Below are 20,532 nucleotides of genomic sequence, written 5' to 3' on the forward strand. Positions count from 1 at the left end.
AAAGAATTACTCATTGAAAATTATTCACATCTAGGAACTACAGCAGAAATGGCAATGTATCGGGAAACAAAGCTTAATTTCCCATGAACTTGATTTGTCTCCTATTATTTAAGGTTTAATCAGTTTTCATTTTATTGTGAGTCTTACACTGGGGCTGATAGATAAGTGCTTTATGTTGCTTTCCATGCTGAAGTTCTGATGCAGAGTTTCCATCTTTGTAGACAGCATAAAAGGTCAATCAGTAAAATTCAGTGTGTGAACTCTTCCAGTGGAGGCCTGTGTATAAATGGCTGACAGTCTTGGGATCTTGTACTCACGGCATTGCGTTAATTTGGTTTATATTCTACTTGAGTACTAAGTGTTGCCTTTAATGAGCACCTAAACAAAAGAAACACCAAGCTCAGGGGTTGAGTGTTGCCCAAATGGTCTTAGGCATCACCTTTTCAGAGGGTGATACATAACAAAAATAGCTCCGTAATGGATAATTGAACTCTAAACCGGTGCAGTTGTCTCTCTCATGTCCACGTTGCTACGTCATCAAACAGAGTGGATGTGAATACTTTTTTTACAGCTATCTTGAAATGTAGATGATTTATGTTGGATGAGACTTGGCTTAGTTTGTTTAGGCAAGTCAATTCTTAGTTCCTGACAAGGTGACTTGGCCGTAGCATCCGTTCTCTCTAACTTGTAGCAGTACTAGTAATACCCTCAGTCTCTTTACCTATGTGCTCCATCATGGTCTTTGCGAGTACTAGAGAGATGGGTAATATAAAGTCAAATACAGACACTTCTTGCAAGGGTATTCCTACAGAAATTTCTTTACCATTAAAAAAGCTGGTCCACTGTGTTAGTGGTTATCTGGTATAGCATGGCCTTGGTGGCCCACATCAGCTCAGCATCCTGTGTTGTAATTTGTAGGAGCTGGTACTTGCCTCAGTAACATTCCCCCAGATTTTCCTTTGCTTTCATGGTCACAAAATGCTTGTCTTCCCTCAGCCAGAGATAAACTTATGTCAGAGATGCTCTTTTGGTGTTTTGAAGAATGCCCTAAAGTGCCTCAGGAAGGAAAGCATTATGTAAACACAAAATACTGCTGTTGATTTCCTAGGCCACCAAACTGGCATTAGATGTCACAATCACTAACTTGGAAGGTGAGGGCCAGTATTTTCCCAGTCATTGTCCTGAATCACCCTGTTGAAGGCAGCAAGACATCGAGTTTCTGTGAACAAATGAAAGTAAAAGATGGAATCTCAGATATCAGTATTCTAGAGACAAGTGTGAAGTCATGCCCTTCAGTTAAGTGACCTCAGCTCAGACTCAACTCAGAACTGGCGTGCAGTGTTGTCCAGACTGAGAGTCAACCATTTTATTCCAAATCAAGGGTCTGTCATTTTACTCCAGCAAAAATATTTGCACATGTGTTGTAATTGGAGAGAGTGCCTTTAAGGTCAGAGTAGCATTGAATGCTATTCATACTGTTAGAACTGTACACCCTGCAGTATTCACTGGCAGTACACGTGTGTTTTTAAAATGATGAGTGATATCACTTATTTTTTGGACAGAACATAAATGGACTGCATCCCTCAGAGACACAGTATGTTTCTGGTGCAGAGCTGCTTCCTGCCCCTGACATCTTTGACAGAGTAGTAAGTTTAGCCAGTTCTGATGTGGTGCTGCAAGTTGTTCTCACCAGGTGTGGAGGTTGGATGAGCCTTTTGGAAAGTGAGTTGTAAAATGATCCAACCCATCAGCTCTTGGAAGGATGAGAGGTGTCAAAGGATAGACTGGTTTAGTAACAGCTGGAGTCTTGGGGTGCAAAGGATGAAGCAAGGTGCTAATAATGCAAATGTTGGATTCCTGGTCTTGGAGTATGTGAGAGAGTAGAAAGAAGGAAAGGGTATGATTGAAGTATCTAAATATCACCAGTTCATGTCTCAGCTAAGAATCAAAACAGCCTACACTAAAGGTACAGTAAACAGCTTACTCTTCCTGAGTCGTCATTATTTTCCAGGAACAGTACAAAACTGAAACTCCAAATTAAATTAATTTAACTTCCAATTAAATTCATTAGATATAATGGTTGGCTACCTGTTCAACAGTCAGAAGCTTGAAGTTCCTTTACAGTCAAGTTACTGTTGTTATACAACTTCTGGAGAAAAATGCTATAAAGTTAATAAGGTACTGGCATAGTGCCCAATTTGTTTAACAAGATTTCTTTGGATTGGTGTTTGTGACTGAATGTTTCCGTGTCTCATTGTTTTACCATAAAATAAAGGACAAACCCATGCCAAAAGCACTGTCCAGCATACGTTAAGCTTGAAAGCAAGTATGAATTTTATTTGTTTACACTAATTTCATCCAGCATGTGATAGGGTAGTTTGCTTCTTCCACTTTTTCTTCTGATAAGTTAAAGTCGTAATGTTGAGAACCTTTCTGTGTATTGTTTTCTGTTAAAGTATTTAACAATAATTAAAAGTATTGTTTTCATACAACTTCAAAATGAGATGTTAACAAGGAACTAGAATTTGATTTCATGGACATAGGTTCTGTTCTAGGTTATATGATGGCTCTGCAGATTTTCTTGTAATGCCAGTTGATTAAACATATTCTTTTTCTGTTTCCTCAGCTGACCTAGCCCACTTGATGGACAGAACCTATGAAAGAAAGCTGCCCGTCAGCTCTTTGACAATAGCCCGGGTAAGGAAATAAAACCCCCTCGTAAAGTGTTGGAAATTACACTGGAATGTTTATGAAATTAAGTGAGCTGAGAGGAGAAAAATGATACCACCTCTGCTGGGACTTCTGGGATCGTAAATGTCTTGTTATACTGTTAAATTGCTGTGTAAAGCTGTTTTATTGTTACTTTGTACTTACTAGTTAACACTTGAACAGTAGGGTCTTCAAAACAGAAGTAATTTTTTCTTTTCCTCAGTAAAATCGGGCCGTACTCCATTACCAAGGCGTGTATTTCTCTAATATAAGTTCCCTGCCTTCATGTGGTTTCTCTCTCAGTGCGATTTTTAACCTCCCCTCAGGCAGTTTATCAGAACCCACGCTGAGGGAAGGCAGTGAATCAGCACCCTGCCTGCCGGCCTGCACCTCCCTCCGCTTCCAGCATCCCTTCAGAGTGAGGCGGCGGTGGATAAATTTTGCCGCTATTGTTTTATTCCCTTGCCTCAGCAGACTGAGGCAGGACAAATGCTGGCATGGGATAAGTGAAACAATTATATTTACTGGAATTAGTAATGAGTTTTATCCTCTGAATGGGTTAATGTGAGGAGCGGGAGTGAAGGCAGACATGTGAGATGTGCTTTTAAGTTCCTTGTGTAAAGGGAGTGTTTGTCCTGAAGAAGGAGAATAAATGTGTCACTTGTTTAAAAGAAACAAAAACACGACTAATTTCAATCTTCAAAATTATCTAGAAGCTGAGTCACCACCCTGGTACGTCAGTAACATCACCAGTTAGGAATGACAGAATATTTTGTACAGTTACAAGATCAAGCGTTTATACAGATTGAGCATACTTGATCATTGCTTCTGAGGGAGTGTCCATGGGGGAAATGAGTGTTCCTGCCTCTTATATTATTTAATCAGCTTTGTTTCTTCCCTTCATGTTCCTGCTTTGAGCTCACCTCTTCCCAGGAGAACTGGCATTTTCAGATTGTCAGACAGCCTCACTTTCCAATACCTGGAGCTCACATCAGATTCTTATTTTCTAGAATGTAAATAAAGCACACAGATGTGCTATTGCCACATGCAAAAGATGAGACCTACATGTATACAGCATGCAAGGAGAGTTAATAAACTGGAGAGCAAGTATTAGCCAGCTGAAACTATTATTTTTAGCCTATGCTTGGGATAAAGAGAAGTTCTAACCTAGGGAACATGGTTGTTTATATATTCTAAGCTAAAGGTATTATATTGGGAAGACTCTGGAGTGTTCCAGCATCTATGTTTATGTTAGGAAAAGCTACAGGAAAACAGGATTCACCGTTACCGTAAGAAAAGATCTGGTTGAAAACTTGTCTTTTATTTGAATAGTTGATAGTAGTGGGAGTTTTGGAAGATTGCCTGGAATACACAAGGTTTTAAATTAGAGGAAAATTGTGGTTTACAGCATGAGGGGTGATTTTTTTTCTTACTGATATTTATGTGTGTGGTGAAATATGAAATGCTGCTGCCACTGTCCTCCAGAAGTTATAGTATGAATAGGCAAAGCAGGAAAATGTTAGGAAAAAGGATACCTTTTAGAAAGAGAAGTAAGGTGTGTGAAGACTCAATCAAAATTGGGGGGAAAAAAAGTAAGGAACGGAATGTATTCTCAAAAGATACAATTAAAGAGCAAAAAATTTAGAGAGGAGCAGCAAAAATACAGCATGCTGAGCTATATGGACATAATTCTGAGATAGTCTCAATTTTTTTCAAGGTGCATAATGTGTCTTAGAGGCTAAAGTGGAGTTGTCTCAGTTTAAAAAGATTTTACTTTTAGCAGTCTAGAAGAAACCTGAGCAAGAGCAGGCAAAGACTTTAAGACCTCCAGTACACTCAGATACCTAAATATACCAAACAAATGCATTTTGTTTATTGAAGTGGCGTTTTCTTCTAATATGCATTGTGAGTGCTTCCTCTGAAGCTTTTATTTCTTATTTTTCAATCAGTTTGTTGACAACATTTCTTCACGAGAGGAAGTGGATCAAGCCGAATATTACCTTTACAAGTAAGCATCTTTTTCCCCCAGCATGAACTTTATATAAGTAAATACTATGAAATCTTGCCCTTTTAAGACTCTGATGTTTTCCAGCTTACTGGCTTTGATTTCTCTTCTGCAAAATAAGTTCATCTACTTGTCTTACAACTCACAGCTAAGGGCCCTCTTGGTAACTTCTCCTTTGTGATGGCCAACCTCTTTCTGGACCTCTGGCATGGACCCCTGTCAAGCGTGTTAGTCTGAGCCACTGAACAGCTAATAAAACCTCAAGCTATGATTTACAGTACAGATGGCTGAAGTAATAAGGAATTATGTTTGTTTACACTTTTCCTTCTGATTTTTTTTGTTCTCTAAGTCATAATTTAACTAAATTAGCTATATGCATATTTGCATGTGTAAGTGTGAGAGTCAAGGAATCTTGTTTCCTTAAAATGAACAGGAATAAGAATAGGAATGCTATGGTAATGATCACGTCAGCAAGGCTAAACAAAGTATAGTTTTGATTTTTATTCCCTTAGTACTTCATGCTCTCCAGATAAGCTGAGTAGTTCACCTTATACATGGGTTGTTAGGGTTTTCTGCAACTATTTTTGTGTTGAGTGAAGTGTATTTGGTGTATCTTCTACTAGCATCATGTTGAATGCTTGCTTGCTCCAGGTCAATGCATCTCAATATCAGCACTAAGAGAGCAGTAACTCTTGTTGATCACTAAAATAAATTAGTTCTTTTACAGGTGATTACACATGCATTTTGAGAGATAGATTTCCTGATGGAGAAGGTAACTCACCCTATCGAAGTGCATGAGAGGCTGTCTTTACAAATGATGTCAGGTTGTTAGTTGTAAATAACAATGAATGTTAGTTTGATGAAGAAGTTTACTGGGTGGCTGCTTTAAGTATATGCATAGTTCTAAGTGTATGACTGCATTAGACTTCAGATCTCTGATTGTCTGGTACTACTGGGGCAGTGTCTGAACCTCCAAGCTTAAAGATGGAAACAAGAGAAACCTAGCTGGCTAATACTAGCAATATCCCTTAATGAAAAAACAAAAGGAGCAAGAAGGCTCTGTCACAGAGAGGAGGTTAGTGGTGCTTTGGTTCCTTCTGATCAATATTTTGTTGGTCCCATTGGAATCTGTGATCTGGAATAAGTGTTCCATCTTGCATCAGGTGCGTTGAAAACAGGAGAAAGTAAAGCGAGGGTAAGACAAGCCTGCGTTTTTGTTTTACAGATGTGCTATTAGTACCTTTTGCTAGCAGTCTTGAAGATTGTAATGTACATTGTGCGATGGACTTGAGTTCTGTCTGATGGAGTCAGGCCCCTTAGGGTGAGGGTGCCAAGAGGCCTTTGAATGCCCTGACACCAAGAGGAAAGTGTGGTAGTTTAATTACTAAGTCTCAAAATTGTACAGATAAAATCCAGATACTCAGAGTGAGATATTCATATGTAATGAATACAGGTTCTTTCTTCTTGAAAACAAGAGGTTCAGAGAGAGTGACAAAAAATTAGCAGCACAGAAAATGTTCCATAGCAAGAGGGAGAGAATAGAATGGGAATATCTAACATATCACTATCCTCAGCACTCTTCAGCTATGCCTGGTTAGTATATCAGTTTAAAATACAAGATTTTTATCCTTAAAAACACATTCTAAAGGAGAGATTTGCAGTTCAAAAGTAATAACAGTTATTTCCTGTTTCTCTAAGAAATAATTCTTCTGTGGCTGATGAAAGTGTAGTTATACACATATCATTTGGAATTGATACAGTCTTTAGTAGTCTGTGTGGAGAGAATAGAGGGGTACTGATGTGTCACATTGCTTGTCGGGCATGCTTTGGTTGGAATTTTTCTTGTGTGTGTTTCCCTATAATGCTGCTTTGTTTTGGTGTTGCAAAATGCTTAGTCTTTTGGTGATGTTAGCATGAGTTTTCGAGAATTATCCATGAAACTACTCTCAAAATGCATTAGTATGCAGGTAGTGAAACAGTGTTGTGAGGTCTGTAATTCATGTGAAAATGTAAAAATCCCAATTATAACATCAGCTTCACTTTCAAATGAAAATAAGTGTGCTAATTTCAGGAAATAGGAGATGAGGTTGGTATCCACAAAGCCCCTTTTATTGTTCATTATGTTTTGCACTTAGGCTGGAGTTCAAATGAAGGACATTTTATAAAGATATCTCTTTGCAGCTGGGAGGATGTTCAACATAGAAAAAGTCCTGCAAAAATGGCCACACCGTGAGAGATAAAGGAGGCGGTAGAGAGGGAGAGTTAAGAAATGAGAAGCTTTGACAAGAAATCTCTTTTTCTGACTTAATGAGAAACAGTTCAAAGCACAATTTTTGTACTTGATGTAAGGAGACTAAGCTTCTAAGAAAGAAAAGGCAGTATCAGTGAAAAGCTTTTTTTCTTCTAAGGTATGCAAATCCATTGTGAGCAACTGGCATGTACATGGCCTGGTAAGTGGGCTATATGTGCATTTACCTTAACATAAATAAACAGAATATTCCCAGAGCCCTGTGTTTTTCCCCTTAACTGCTTGTAGAGTATAAGGAGGAGATTTTGATATCTCTCCCCATTGTTGAGTGCCTCTGGTAATCTGTGGTGAAGGGTAGTCAGTTCCAAGGCCCTTAAAAGGTTGGAAGGTTCCTGGTACAAAAGAGCAAACTGTGCCTGTGGGAAGAATCAGAGGGAAGTGAATGGCATTCTCATGCTCTCTGTGTGGGGTTTTCCTTAAGATGAGAGTACCAGAACTTGTAATTGTAAACTTTGTAGACTGGAGGCTTTTCTTGTAGCATGTCAGGCAGAACATAGTCTCATAAGGTAGTATTCTGGAACATTACCATAATGTGCTTAGGGTCCCAAAATACAATATACGTATTATATTTAGGTTTGTTTCAGCTTTCTATCCCTTTAAAGCAGTGGATCTCCAGCCATACTGTCTCCACAGAGGACCTTGAGCTCTCAAGAATAGCTGTGTGGAAACTGCTATGCTACATTGTGGAATGTGTCAGTAAGATGGTAAAGGCCATTTTGAGGCATGACGTCATCTGCTTTCGGTGCTCCTCTTTTTGTTTCCTTCTGAATACCTCCCCCACTCTGTTAACTGTCAGACTTTTAAAAAAATCCTTTCATCTCCTAGGATGCCAGCAGAATTTCTCATCAGAATGCAGAGCACTTTCAGCCAGATCAAAGGCCTGCAGTTCCTTACTTTATCCTGTCTCACTGAGATGTCACTATTTCTCACATCAGGGTGGTTTTCATGTGATAGAAACATTAGCATAATAGAGAGATGTTTTGTGGTGAGGTAATTCTGCTGATTCTGTATGTAGGTTTTAGGCCAACAAAAATGTGTTCAAAAGCTACTGTGGAAGTTTTATGTTGAGATTCCTGAGGAGGATTTTTAATTACGTTAAACCCATGACCCATTGTGTAGAAAAAAGTATACACACTGTCTGTAAAAAGTAAATGTTTGGTGTGCATGTGCTCTCTGAATTCTTGCACAATCTTCCTAGATTTTTTCATTGCTTTTCCTTGATTGATAATTGCTTTTTAGAAATGGAGTTATTTCTGCAGATTTCAGAATTTATTATCTGGAGTCAATACTTGATTATAATCACAAAGCGGGACAAGAGCAAACTATAAAAAGTTATTTTTAGATATGCTGTCATATCTTTCGTGGTAACAAGTTACAGTTTTGAGGTCTGATTTCAGCCATTAAATAATTTTGAGACTGTAGCAGCCCTATATATATGAAATTGCGCTTATTCCTTGTAATTCCAGCGTATCAGTAGTTAGTCTGACATCACATGCAAAATGAGTTTCACCCATGATACCTATATCTGCATGTCTATATCTGCGTGTCTGTTCTGTGCGTGTAGATGTTGCAGTTTTTGATACTTCCATGTCAATCAAGCAGTTTAGCCTTTGAAAACATCAGTTTGTCTAAAATATTGCTTGTAATAAATGATCACAATGGACCAAAAAATTTTTTTTTACTCCTGAAATATACTTTGCATGGCATTCATTCTCACTAATATGATATTCTGTTTCTGTATATAAATCTCCTGGCTGTAATGAATACCATTAACCTGTTCCAGGACAAATAGAAAAAGGAGAAGAGACGTACACAAAACTTCAGCATATTTAATTCTTGCTTAGAGATGTTTCCATTGTCCTAAGGCTGTAGCTGACATACACTTAGACAATTCATCAGGTCTTGTCTTTCGCTCCCTCTAGAGAGATATGTGGGTTAAAAAAAAAAAAAAAGTGAAAGGAGTTACAAAAATAAATGAGTCAGAAATGTCTGCCTGTTATTCAAGTTATGCAGCAGTTATGTTTTGAAATGATATTGAGAAGCAATGGACCCATGTGAGAGAAAAATAAACTTTATAGCCACAGTGGTGTGTTTTACCAGTTTGGACACCTGCCTCAGCTGAGCAATCCAAAATAACTTCATTTGCAAAAGATGTGGGCTGCTCTTTAGCAGGCTGGGAGGCGTAAGGAAGGGAAACATCAGAGAGTTTTACCTCATTAGAATGTTCCAGCAATTTGCAGGTGAATGACAGAAATACCTGTGTTTAATGCTGTTGTTTTATGGTGGCCAGTGTGTGATGCTGTTGGTCACTGTACAAGCTGGTGCTGTCAGATATAAGCATGCTAGTCTTGGAGACCACACCAGTCTTCTGGCTCCAACGTTCACTCATTTCTGCAGAGAGGGGCATGTGCGCTTACTCTCCCAGTCATCTTTCACAGCTTCTCTGGTGTCATTGTCCATGGTTGGTCAGACTCTGAGCTGTAGAAGTCTTTGGAGAAAATAACTAGCAACTACATTTCAGAACTCAGAGGCAAATTGCAGCAAGCCCCTAATCCTGTAACCGCCTCTCATTCAAGTAGGCATGCTCAGTCAGTGTAACTGTGCTGTAAAACTGGTGAGAACCATCAATAAAGATCTGACACTGAAAAGCATTCAGAAACATCTCTTCCTGTACTACAGGTCTTTTCAGTTACCTGCTTTTCATAGTCCATCTATCCGTTTGTATACGCTTTCCTTTAAGCTTGGCAGAAACTGGACGAGAATTTTCTAAGCACTGCTTAGAAAAGCAGAAAAAGTTGGAAGACTTTCCTTTAACAATAATCTTTCCTCGTTTCATGTTGACAACACTAAAGAGTTAAGTGTTTAGAATTTAAAAAATCTTTCTATTTAAAACAAGGGAAAAAGAAAAATTCTTCTACAAACAGAATGCTATATCAACTTTAGGGGGCACCCCCACAGTGTTTCTGGAGCAGATGGAAAGATAAAGCAGGTCACATTCAGAAATGGAAGGAATTCAGTCAGTCCACACCCCATGTAGATACATTTTTCATTTAGTGTTGGGAGAAAGGCTTTCATTACTATAGCTGCAAGAAAAGAGTGTTAGCAGAATTTTTGTATCTTTCAAACAGCATCTTCCTTGCCAACAGCTTGAAGGATTCTAAAATATCCAGTAGATAGTGTTAGAAATGGACTCAAGTACAATGTGAACAGTAAGTATTTAGAAGCAGGTCTTGAATGTTGTACTTTGTATACATTGAGGGAGAAATGGCAGTTTTGTCTCAGAATTTGACTCATACTCACCTTAAAGGTTGATTTTGTTATATCCAGTGGCATTCTAAAGGTTGTTTCATAAATTCCTGCACCAGCCAAAGGTCTGTCTGCTAGCTTTGATGACTAATAATTGTAAAGACATGCTTGAGAATTAGCACGATCCAGCTTCCTCTGGAAGGACTTTCAGGTGCCATTACAGCCGTGAGCAGTAATGGTAGCCAGAGTGACACAATGGCTCCAAACCCATGTAAACAGAAGAAAAAAATATATGAAGTTGTTTCTGTTGGGTTCCTTCTATTGCAGTTTTCCTTATCAGTGTTAAGCAGTACAGTGATCTTTTCCCTTTAAGTACTGTTGAAGATGGCAACTTCTAGGATAAAAACTTGAATTTTTATTAGGCTTACAACCATAACCAGAGCTGCCATGATCCGTTCTTTGGGAACTGCTAACTTTGTGGTTACCATATCCATCAACCTAAACCATTTTTTAATGATGCAAGTATTTATTCCTTCTTGAATAAAAACAAATACAGCAGAAAAATTAGTGATGAATGATTCTATGATACATTGTTAAGGAATAATCTTGGCATGTGGTAGATCAGAACTGTCTTATTACAGATAGATTTGTTAGAATTATTTGAATTGTTTAATTTGATCACAGCTTAAATCAGCAAGCAAGAAACCTTATTTCAAATAAAATACTTTAATCATGTTTTATGTTTATGATTTTATTTATCTTTCTGAAGAAAGCCTTACTGGTTTCTGGTAAGCCTTTAAACTATTTTAATTTTCTTTGGAATGTTTGTTCTTAATTTGAAACCGTTTTTTTTACTGAGCAAGGAGACAATCTTGTGTAGGTACTTAGAAGGTTAGCAGGTATTTCTTTATAGGCTTAACTTCTATATTTGATTAGCTTTAAAAAAAAAGAGATAACTGTTTACCAGAGTGCTATTTTTCATTGATGTGGACAACTCTCTTGAGAAAGAACACTGAATGAAAGTATTACTTTTCTGCAAATAAACACATTTTAATGAATATGTAAACATTAATTATACTACACACAATATGGAAAGCGTTTATCAGAACATGCTTTGCATTTAAGACTTAACAACTGCAGGAATCACAGAATCAGAGGATCACAGTTAATTTGGTGAAATTAACAGATTCTCAAGATGTCCAGATTTTAGTGTCTGTAGGTGCCAGTTTTTATTCCTTTTTTATGTAGAAGAGGTAAGCATGCATTCCTGCTGTTTTCAGTCACAATTACTCATTATTGAGCTGAACTAGACATAACATAGGAGAATAAACAATGTGTTATGATTGCAGTTGTAGAAGGGGCAACAGTCATTAAAAATTCTGGTTTCAGTTGCTTAGCTAGTAACTTTCTCTAGTATGTGATATCCTGCTGGTAAAATTAGCTATAAAATACGTGGGTTTTGAGGGAAAAAAGATATTTAATGCAAATTGTTGAATTCATGTTTGGGTGGGTGTGGTGGTTTTTTGGTTTGTTTTTTTTGTCTGTTGGTTTGTTTTGGGGTTTTTGTGTGTTTTTTGTTTGTGGGTGGTTTTTTTTTTTGCAAGCACTTTATTTTAAAAACACTCTGTTGATTTTTTGTTGACTTTAACTTAATAAGTCAACTGCTGAGTAGCACTGGATTGGTGGTGTGAGCAAAAGTGGGGATAACCATTCAAATGGAAAAGTTAGGCCATTTTAACTTGTCTCCACACATCATGTCTAAAATAACAAGATAGTCTAAAAATGGCAGAGCATTTGTCCTATACTTTGGGAAATGTAGGGGATTGTGCTACTGCGTGTACTCAGGACGCTGAACAGTTTAAAGATCAGAAGACAGAGGAGTAAGTACAAAGTCAAAAGGCTTCCAGATCAAGAAGAAAATTACTTAGGAATGTCAGTGTTTGTGATTATTTTACTGGAATTAGTAGTAATGCAGAGATTAAAGGTGATTCATGAGGTCAGTTATGGTTTTGATTTGTTGTTGTTAGTGATCGTTGTCTACTAGGTGAATGAGGGTGTTCATGTCTTACAGGGACTGTGCAGCTGTGGGTGAGCTTCTGATAAGGTGGGGACAAGTAGTTTATTGAAGATGGATTTTTAATAAAAGGATGAGTATTTAGAGCTTGGATGTGGTTTTGACTTTGTCAGTTCTATTCTGGAAGTTAGGAGCTGGAGAGGAAAGACATGCAGAAAGTAGTGTTGGATCTTTAGTGTTGTGATATGGGGCATAGTCTGCCACAGCTGTTATGTTGAAAATATGTCTTGGGTTGAAGGCATATGTTGTAAAGCTGCTCCAGTCACCTGGATTTACTCATGTTTTTCTGTTTAAATTGTCTTATTTTATTTATAACTAAAAGTAATGCTTAAAAGAGCTGGAACCAAAGCATGTCTATGACATTCCCCTGCATGAGGATTCCTGTTCTGCATCACCTTTGTTAAGAAGATGGTCAGTATGCTTGAATGATGGCAAGTCATGTACTGGTTTTATAGTGTAGAATGAAGAGAAGGAGAAGGGCACTAGAATATTTTTTTCCAGTGGTACTTCAACCAGCACATGAAATACAAGGCTTAAGTGCATTTTCCGTGAGAATTTCCACTCATCTTCTAGTGTACAACGAGAAATTGGACTAGATGATCTTTCGAGGTCCCTTCCAATCCCTAACATTCTGTGATTCTATGTGATTCTGTGAAATCCCCATGATGTTAGTTTTAAACAAATCATTGTATAAAAGCTTGCTGTGTTCCATGGGGCATGTAAGAACACAGTCTGATCAAGTAATATGAGCCAGTAATATGAGCCAGTAATATGAGCCAGTAAAGTATCTGTTGTGTTGTGCCCTGAGAATATCTGTGGTTTGATGCAAGTTGCTGCACAGTATGTAGTAACAGGTAGCAGATGTGATGCAGGTTCCAGAATATGAAAGCCTGTGGAAAAGGAAAAAAAAAACATTAAGGTGCCCATTATAAGGAATGAAATAATGCACCACAGGTATAGATCTGATCTTCTTTCCTTCTGTTATACCCTATTACAGACAAAATGGTTGTAACAAAATAACTGTGACAGGGAGGAGAGAGCCTAACTTTAGCGTACATCTTTCTTTAGCTTGTGAATGATTAGGAATGTTAATTTTCAAATAGCTGGCTGCGTTTATTTACAGAAATTGATGCTTATGCTTTTGTAGGACTGAAAAGGTTTGGTCAACAATCAGTTATTGAGATATTTAGAAAATTATCTGATTATATCCGTCAGGCTATAGATTTCTTTTTAGCCCCATTTATAAAGAAATTTGAAAAGCCAGCTTACATTGCTTGATTCCGGTGGTTCATTTTTTCTAAACACTTCCACCTTCAGAAATGTCCAAAAACATTAGAGTACGAAAAAAAAAATTAAGCAGGTACGCTTACTTAACTGGTATGGCTGCTTATTTCTGCATATATATTCGTGCCTGTGAAAAGTGTTCTACTCCCTAAGGGGAGAAGCAGCTTGTATTGCAAACCAACCCAGAAAAAAATGCTTTGCTATAATTGAATATAAGTCCTAATGAGCAAAGGTCATAGGTTAACATTCTCATGAGATGAATTCTAAGGTTATTACTCTCTCCCTACTTTTTTTTAGGTGGGGTCTTTTTGGTTGTTTTAATTCTACTTTTAATAGTGAGCTATTTTTAAAGCTGCATGCTCCAGATAGCAAATCTATACTGTCTCCTGGAATGAGGCCAGTTGCGTTTTCAGCACTTCTCTGTACCAAGCACTCCATTCACTCCGCTCAGCTACCTGTGACTGTTCCTTCTGGCAGAGTCCCCGTTACCTCTTTTTCTGTTTCTGTCCTTTACTTTGTAAATCTTTGGTTTTTAGACAGGATAATCTCTTCATTGTTTCTTGTTTGTTTTTATTTTTGGAAGGTGGTGACATGGGGCATAGGACAGGATGGGGCAGGGGAAGCTTAGATAGAAGCCCAATCCCAGCCTATCAGCTGATGATAGTCCCTTACCTATTTCCTAAAATCCTAGTGCATCCCGTGTCCCTGAAGGAGAATGTCCTCAGGCTTTTTGTCTGCTTCCCTGTCTCATTTGCTACATCAGTTTGAAAGCCAGAGGGGCTCTGTTAAGTGTGGAGTTCATAATTTCAGGGATAACGCTGTGGCAACTCTCAGCAGTTGGTTTCCATCTTCACCACCCTGACAGATTTCGGGAGATATTGGGCTGCACATCCTTGAAAGGTGCTGGAGTTGTCCTTGCCTCACAGCTTTAGTCTAATGAATGATCCATGAGCATGTGTGGTGTGCCAGGTTCTCAGCAGATTGAGCCAAGTCCCCCATAGCTGGGGGAACCATGTGTTGTCTCTTTGGACCAGGTGAGGATTTGACCCAGGGTCTAGTTCAGGGAGCGTTGAAACAGCCAACAAAGAATGCTTTCTTGGGTTTGTTGTTAAAATTGGAAAGGGATATACAAGAGAGCAGCTGGTAGAAACTCCTGTTTTCTCAGCTGTAAATGTAGACACAGTAAACATTCCTTCTTTCTCTTGCTGAAAAATAAACAGGGATTTTGATTTATTTATTTTTTTCCCTCCACATGGAGCTTGGGTAGCTGAAAGCACATGGATTTTGAGAACTGGCTTTGCAAGCAGATTTGCACCTTTATGAGTAATATCTATTTCTAAGAATTGTTGTGGATGCAAAGCTGCCTTTAATCTCTAAAGTCAACTTATGATCATCCTCTTTAAATTGTCGTTTATTTAATTCTGATCTCTCCTCTTTCTCTACTGCTTTCATTTAACAAAGCAGAAAAATAATCCATTCTTCAGTCTAATCAGCCACTTTCCACCTAGTTCCATTAGGGAGTGAGCAAGGCAGGGCTGAATCCAGCCACAAGCAAAATAGAGGGCGCGGGGCAGGAGGCAGCGGGGAGTAAATGGGCAACGTGCCCCCCTCGCTTGCTTACACTGCCTGTACCAAAGCTCTGGCAAACCAGACCAGCTGCTGGTGCTTGCAGCTGGGGATGGACAAGGTGTAGTAGCTACTGTAAGAGTGTGGCAGAGGAGCATTTGCAGCAGGAGCGGTACACCCCGCTTTCTCTGCAAAGGGGTTTCTGTTTTTCACTGGAGTCCTGCAGTGATCGCCCCTTTGCCCCTTTGCACAGAGTTTCCCTTCGCCAGGTTAAATCATCAAGCAGTGATTTCATCTTATGTAAGACACTGTTGTATTGTTTTGAAAGTCATGATTCTTTGGAGGAATAAAATAAAATTTAAAAAGTCAGGCAGAAGCACATCAGGTACATAATTGCACATAGTTGTAGTGTTTCCCCCCCGCTGTCTTCTGTCTTCTCTTCTGTGTATAAGCCTCCTATACTGTGACTGCCTTAGAGAGCTGGATGCTTGTAGGTGTCAGTGTGGAGCCCAGAAAGAAGATCTGAGTAGGCCACTGCAACAAGGCGAACACAGCAGGGCACCCTGGGAATGCAACATGCACTGATGCTCATCAACAGAACCAGAGCCAGTAGTGGGTTATATTTATAACTAGCAGTCTTGGCTGTGTTCCTGTCGCAAAAGGGAAGGATCTACAAAATATCCCTTTGCATTTTTAAGTACTCTGCCTGTTTTGAGTAGCACAACCTCATTTTATTGTGCAGTTTATACCTACCTCCACAAAGGAACATTTGTCCTACAGTACCTGCAGTACTTAAAGTGAGGTGCCTGCTGTCTCTTTAAATAACAGATCTGGTGGTACAGTATTTTTCTGAAAATAATAAGAATAAAACAAAAGCTGGTATGAGCCCACAAATTTCAAAATGCCTGACAAAATGTTTGAGTCAGTTTTGCGATGTTTATATTTAATTTGCTTACTGGTCCTTGTGCTTGACATCATATGCAGTGGAATAAAGGACTGTCCCACTTGGCTTGAAAGAAGTTGGATACACTAAGAGATACACTGACTAGGAGTTTGCCTCTGAAGTATTTCGATTGAGTAGCTTACTGTGGTTAGGGAACAGTTTTTATACAAGTGTATCATGGAGAACTTGAGGATTATTGGTTTTCATTGCTAAAATATTTTTCTCAGGAAAATACCTGGTTGAAAGAACAACAACAACAAAAAATGAATAAGCTCCTTGAGACATGACATGAAATGTAGATGGAGTCATGGTGGACTGCCTGGTAGCAAGACCTGGCGAAGCACCTGTGGTTTACTTTTGTGACAGTGGCTGTGGCTGAAACTACAGGTGAGCATCAGGTGTTTTGTCCCTTCTATATCCTTGACAGCTTGTCATGTAGCTGTGCCTCTCCTTTGCTTATGTGATACAGAAGGACAACAATACACAAGGAAATTGGACAATGGAACTCTAGCCGTTAAGAATGAAAAAAGCACAGATGGTAGGTCAAAATTAGGTTAACTTGAACTGTGAGACTGTGGCAGCAAATCTGAAAAGGTGAAACCTGAACTGCACATATCCAGTTTTTGAAGTGTTTGGCAGCAAATGTAAGGTTTGGCTCTTCCCTTGCTTAAGTTGGCTACTAAGATCCATTTAGTATTTGTATGCCTGCAGCAGTCTCTTGCCAGCACCTTCTTTTTGCTTAGGTTGCGTGTGGTGTGAAACTGAATAACTTTGCAGAGTAAAGAGTTTGGCTTATATGTGTCTGTATTGCAGCCTTTGATATTCAAGCCAGAGGAATACATCACTTGTAATCTGTGCAAGTTCAACTGTGATAAAACTGAAAAGTGTCAAGGGTTGTGTCAGTGTGTGCAATATTACAGTAGTTTGAAGCTAGTGTGTGATGTATTTCTGGGACATATTTTGTGAAGCGTAAGAAATTTGAGCAGAATAAATGGAAAATGCAACATCGTTACAGTGTGGACTCCAGCTGTCAGTGAAGTGGGTCTCTGACAAAATTATGTTGATTTTGTCTCATCTTAAATTTAGGCTGTATATTAGGCACCATTAAAAAGTTGCTGTTTGCAAATACTGTAATAGCAATGTCTAGTTACAGGCTGTTTTTTCCTGTTCTGAAAATAAGAAGTCATTGTTGGATTTTGTTGACAGCAGTTTTTATGCATACCCATAGTGTTCCTTGTTAATATAATATGAAAGGGGTGTACTGTCATAGTTTAAGCTTAGCACTAGAAGGCAGAAACTCATGAATGTTGGTCTTAACTCTGATTCATTTCCCTCTGGCACTGAATGAACTATTATAAACCTTGAAGTCGCTGTCTTGTCAGCTTGAGAAGCCCTTGGTGCTATGTCTGGCTCTGTCCAGCCTGGTTAATGGTGACTGGAACCCAGGCTTCACTGCGGCATCACTACAAGTGAATGCAAAAATTGAAGTAAAGACAGAATAACAGAAGTTTAATTTTGAATTTGGCATTTTTGATGACTCAGACGTGGAGTTTTTTTAAAGCGTCTGAAGTAATTTATTTATTTTTTAAAAATGAGACACCTATTTAGCTTTGAAGCAATTTATTCCCTAAAATCCCAAAATATTACAGATAACCCCGGTTTAAGAAAGCCCATGACATAAGTACTGCTTGGTACCCAGAAGATTTTAGACTTACTTCCATTATGCAGCTATCAGGAACCAGCTTTCTGGTAGAAACTGACTTTCTGGCAGTCTTAAGTAGAGAATCTCACTCACTCTGCAAAGTGAACCAGGTGCAAAGGTGATTTCAGTAATCGTGAATTACCAATGAGTTTTCACAAACATTTCATTTTGCGAAATAATTCTAGTTGATAACTTGTGTACCAGCTTCCAATCAGGTGGAGAATTAGTTGAAATAATGACAAGCATAGTCTGGCTGGTAAAATGGTGATAATCCAAACAGTACTTTACTTACATATGCTGTTTTTTTACAGCGTTTGTGTTAGTCGGCTTTCGGAGATGCGAGTAAAGATTCCAACAGAACTGATCCTTCATTGAGCTTTAATAGAGCAAATTTTAGCCTGACACACTTGGAAGTTTCTGAGATTCAAAAATCTCTCTGAAGCAAGAAATGGGGTGTGTTGTACGGTTCTTAATTTCTCTCTGTTTTTGTATGCCAGGATACCAGGACAATATATCATTAATGTGAGAGTTGTTTTAAAATTAGACTTCGTTGTGGTTACATGGGGACAAGGCAAGGCACTAGGGAGTATCTTATCACAATCACTATAGTAACAGCTCACCCCATCGTTCTCCATGTTTTCCTCAGCCTATGGAACTCTCTATTCAGTCACTAGATTATTAATGGCATTTATATTCAAAACCAGGCATTTCAACCGTAAAAGCCCAGAAGTATTTTTAAGTGAGGGAAATTCTAGGAGCTGTGTCCTTTATAGTCAATAGTTTAGGGAAAAGTTGGGCTTTTTATTATTGTTGTTGTTATGACATGGCTTTTCCTTTTTCTTGTTATCTTGTTCTTTGAGTGAATTCCATTTTTTGTGGTGAGAATAGTATGGATTCTTCATGAGTATGAGAAGAAAACCTGAATTTCCTGCCTGTCTTTTGGAAAAGGAGTGGGAAAGGTGGAGGCTGATGGGTAACAAGACACTATCGCCTGGGAGCAGAAGAAAGAGGAGTACTATATTAAAGTGTCTGTTTATTTGTTTTCTTTCATTGGAGAGATATTTATAAGCAACAGAACTGAAATGAATCTTCCATGCTGATCATTCTGTCTTGACCATAAAGAAGTAAAGCTGAAAAAGGGGGTTGCTTGTTTCATAGTTTGCATTTGAAATAAAGCTTCTGAATGTTGGTAAAATGACCCAGTTTTATTTTCTCCATGAAACTAAACCTGGTATGACTACCTTTTCTCAGTAGCAATATTTGTAGCATGACAGTGTTCTTCACCAGTCACACTGGGGATGCCCTGATGGCCAGTTTTAGCTTTAGTGAGCTAGCTGGCAACCTTCACTTTAAACTGACTTTTTAAAATATTAAGCTTAGAACAAGGAACCATGTTGATACTGGTGTTTTAAATGTCAAGACCTTTAGTTTCTACCTAGACAAAACCTGTGACTGATGTCCTGTTATGTCAGGTTAAGGCATACAGGCACCTTCAATTAAGCTGATACAGAAGAAAACCTGAGAAGCGAACTTCAGTAGTGTCCTGCCAGGGAGTAGGTAGTTCTGGTGTATTTTGAAACTATGTGGCTAGAGGGGCTTTTTGCAAAGATGTTTAATAGCTGGAAGATTTTTCCTAGAGGCAAAGGAAGTCTTGAGAAGTAGTATCTTGTTTGAGCCTGAGCTTTACTCTTTCAGTCTGGTTATGACCTAATTAGTATAAAGGTTCAAGGAATTAAAGGGAAACCTGTGGGATACTGAAGCTGATCGAGTTGTCTGAAGGATTTCTCCCTTCTGATTCCAGAGTGGTTCAAGGCTAGCTTGTTCTCCTGGTTTTGTTTAGGATAGTTATTTTTCTTCCTAGTAGCTGGTATGGTGCTGTGGTTTGGTTGTCCTATGAGAAGAACTTTGACAATAAACTGATCTTTGCTTGTTGCTGAGCAATGTTTATGCCAAGTCAGAGTCTTTTCAGCCAGAAGGCTGCAGGTGCACAAGAAGCTGGGGGGGGCACAGCCAGGACAGCTGACCCAGACTGGCCAAAGGGTTATTCCATACCATGTAATGCCATGCTCAGTCTATAAACCTGGGGGAAGGAGAAGGAAAGGACTTTATGATGGTTTTCTTCACAAGTCACCATGACGCATGATAGAGCTTTGCTGTCCTGGAGATGGCTGAACATTCACTGCTCGTGGGAAGCAGCGAATGAATTCCTTGTTTTGCTTTGCTTGTATGTGCGGCTTTTGCTTTACCTGTTAAACTGTCTTAATCTCAACCCATGGGTTTCTCACTTCTACTCTTCTGATTCTCTCCCCCATCCCACCGCGGGGAACGAGCCAGCCGCTGCATGGGGCTGAGTTGCCGGCTGGGGTTACATGACACTGGTGTAACCTGATCGTTCAGGTCTGTTTCTGAGGCTGCCATTCACCCGTGGTGTTAGGGTGCTGTGCAACCCCTGAACAAAAGACACTGTGCAAGAAATACGCATTCATGTTGAGGTGGAGCGAGCCTCATTTAGAAGAATTCATTTTATGGCCAAAGCAATCAAGAGCTGAATTAGTTTTAAAAACAAAGATCAGGCAGAGTCCATAAAAATTAAAACAGAAGAAAGTCTGAATGTGGACTTTCTTCAGGGAGTCTGCAAACTGCTTATCTTCTTGTATAAGAGCACAGTTGTGACTCTGCGTTAGAATATCCTCTC

The 20,532-nt window shown here is 38.9% G+C and overlaps 1 protein-coding gene across 1 annotated transcript in view; it reads left to right on the forward strand.

Annotated features, from left to right (window-relative positions):
* Positions 1–20,532, forward strand: part of MRPS27 (mitochondrial ribosomal protein S27) — a 47,267-nt gene that overhangs the window by 5,300 nt on the left and 21,435 nt on the right. Inside the window, exons 3-4 of the mRNA XM_082075511.1 lie at positions 2,627–2,697; positions 4,659–4,717. Coding sequence (XP_081931637.1) covers positions 2,627–2,697; positions 4,659–4,717 — 130 coding nt within the window. The remainder of the gene's footprint in view (positions 1–2,626; positions 2,698–4,658; positions 4,718–20,532) is intronic.

The sequence above is a fragment of the Streptopelia decaocto genome (genome assembly GCF_964273445.1).
Source record: "Streptopelia decaocto genome assembly, chromosome: Z".
In the NCBI taxonomy this organism is placed as follows: Eukaryota; Metazoa; Chordata; class Aves; order Columbiformes; family Columbidae; genus Streptopelia; species Streptopelia decaocto.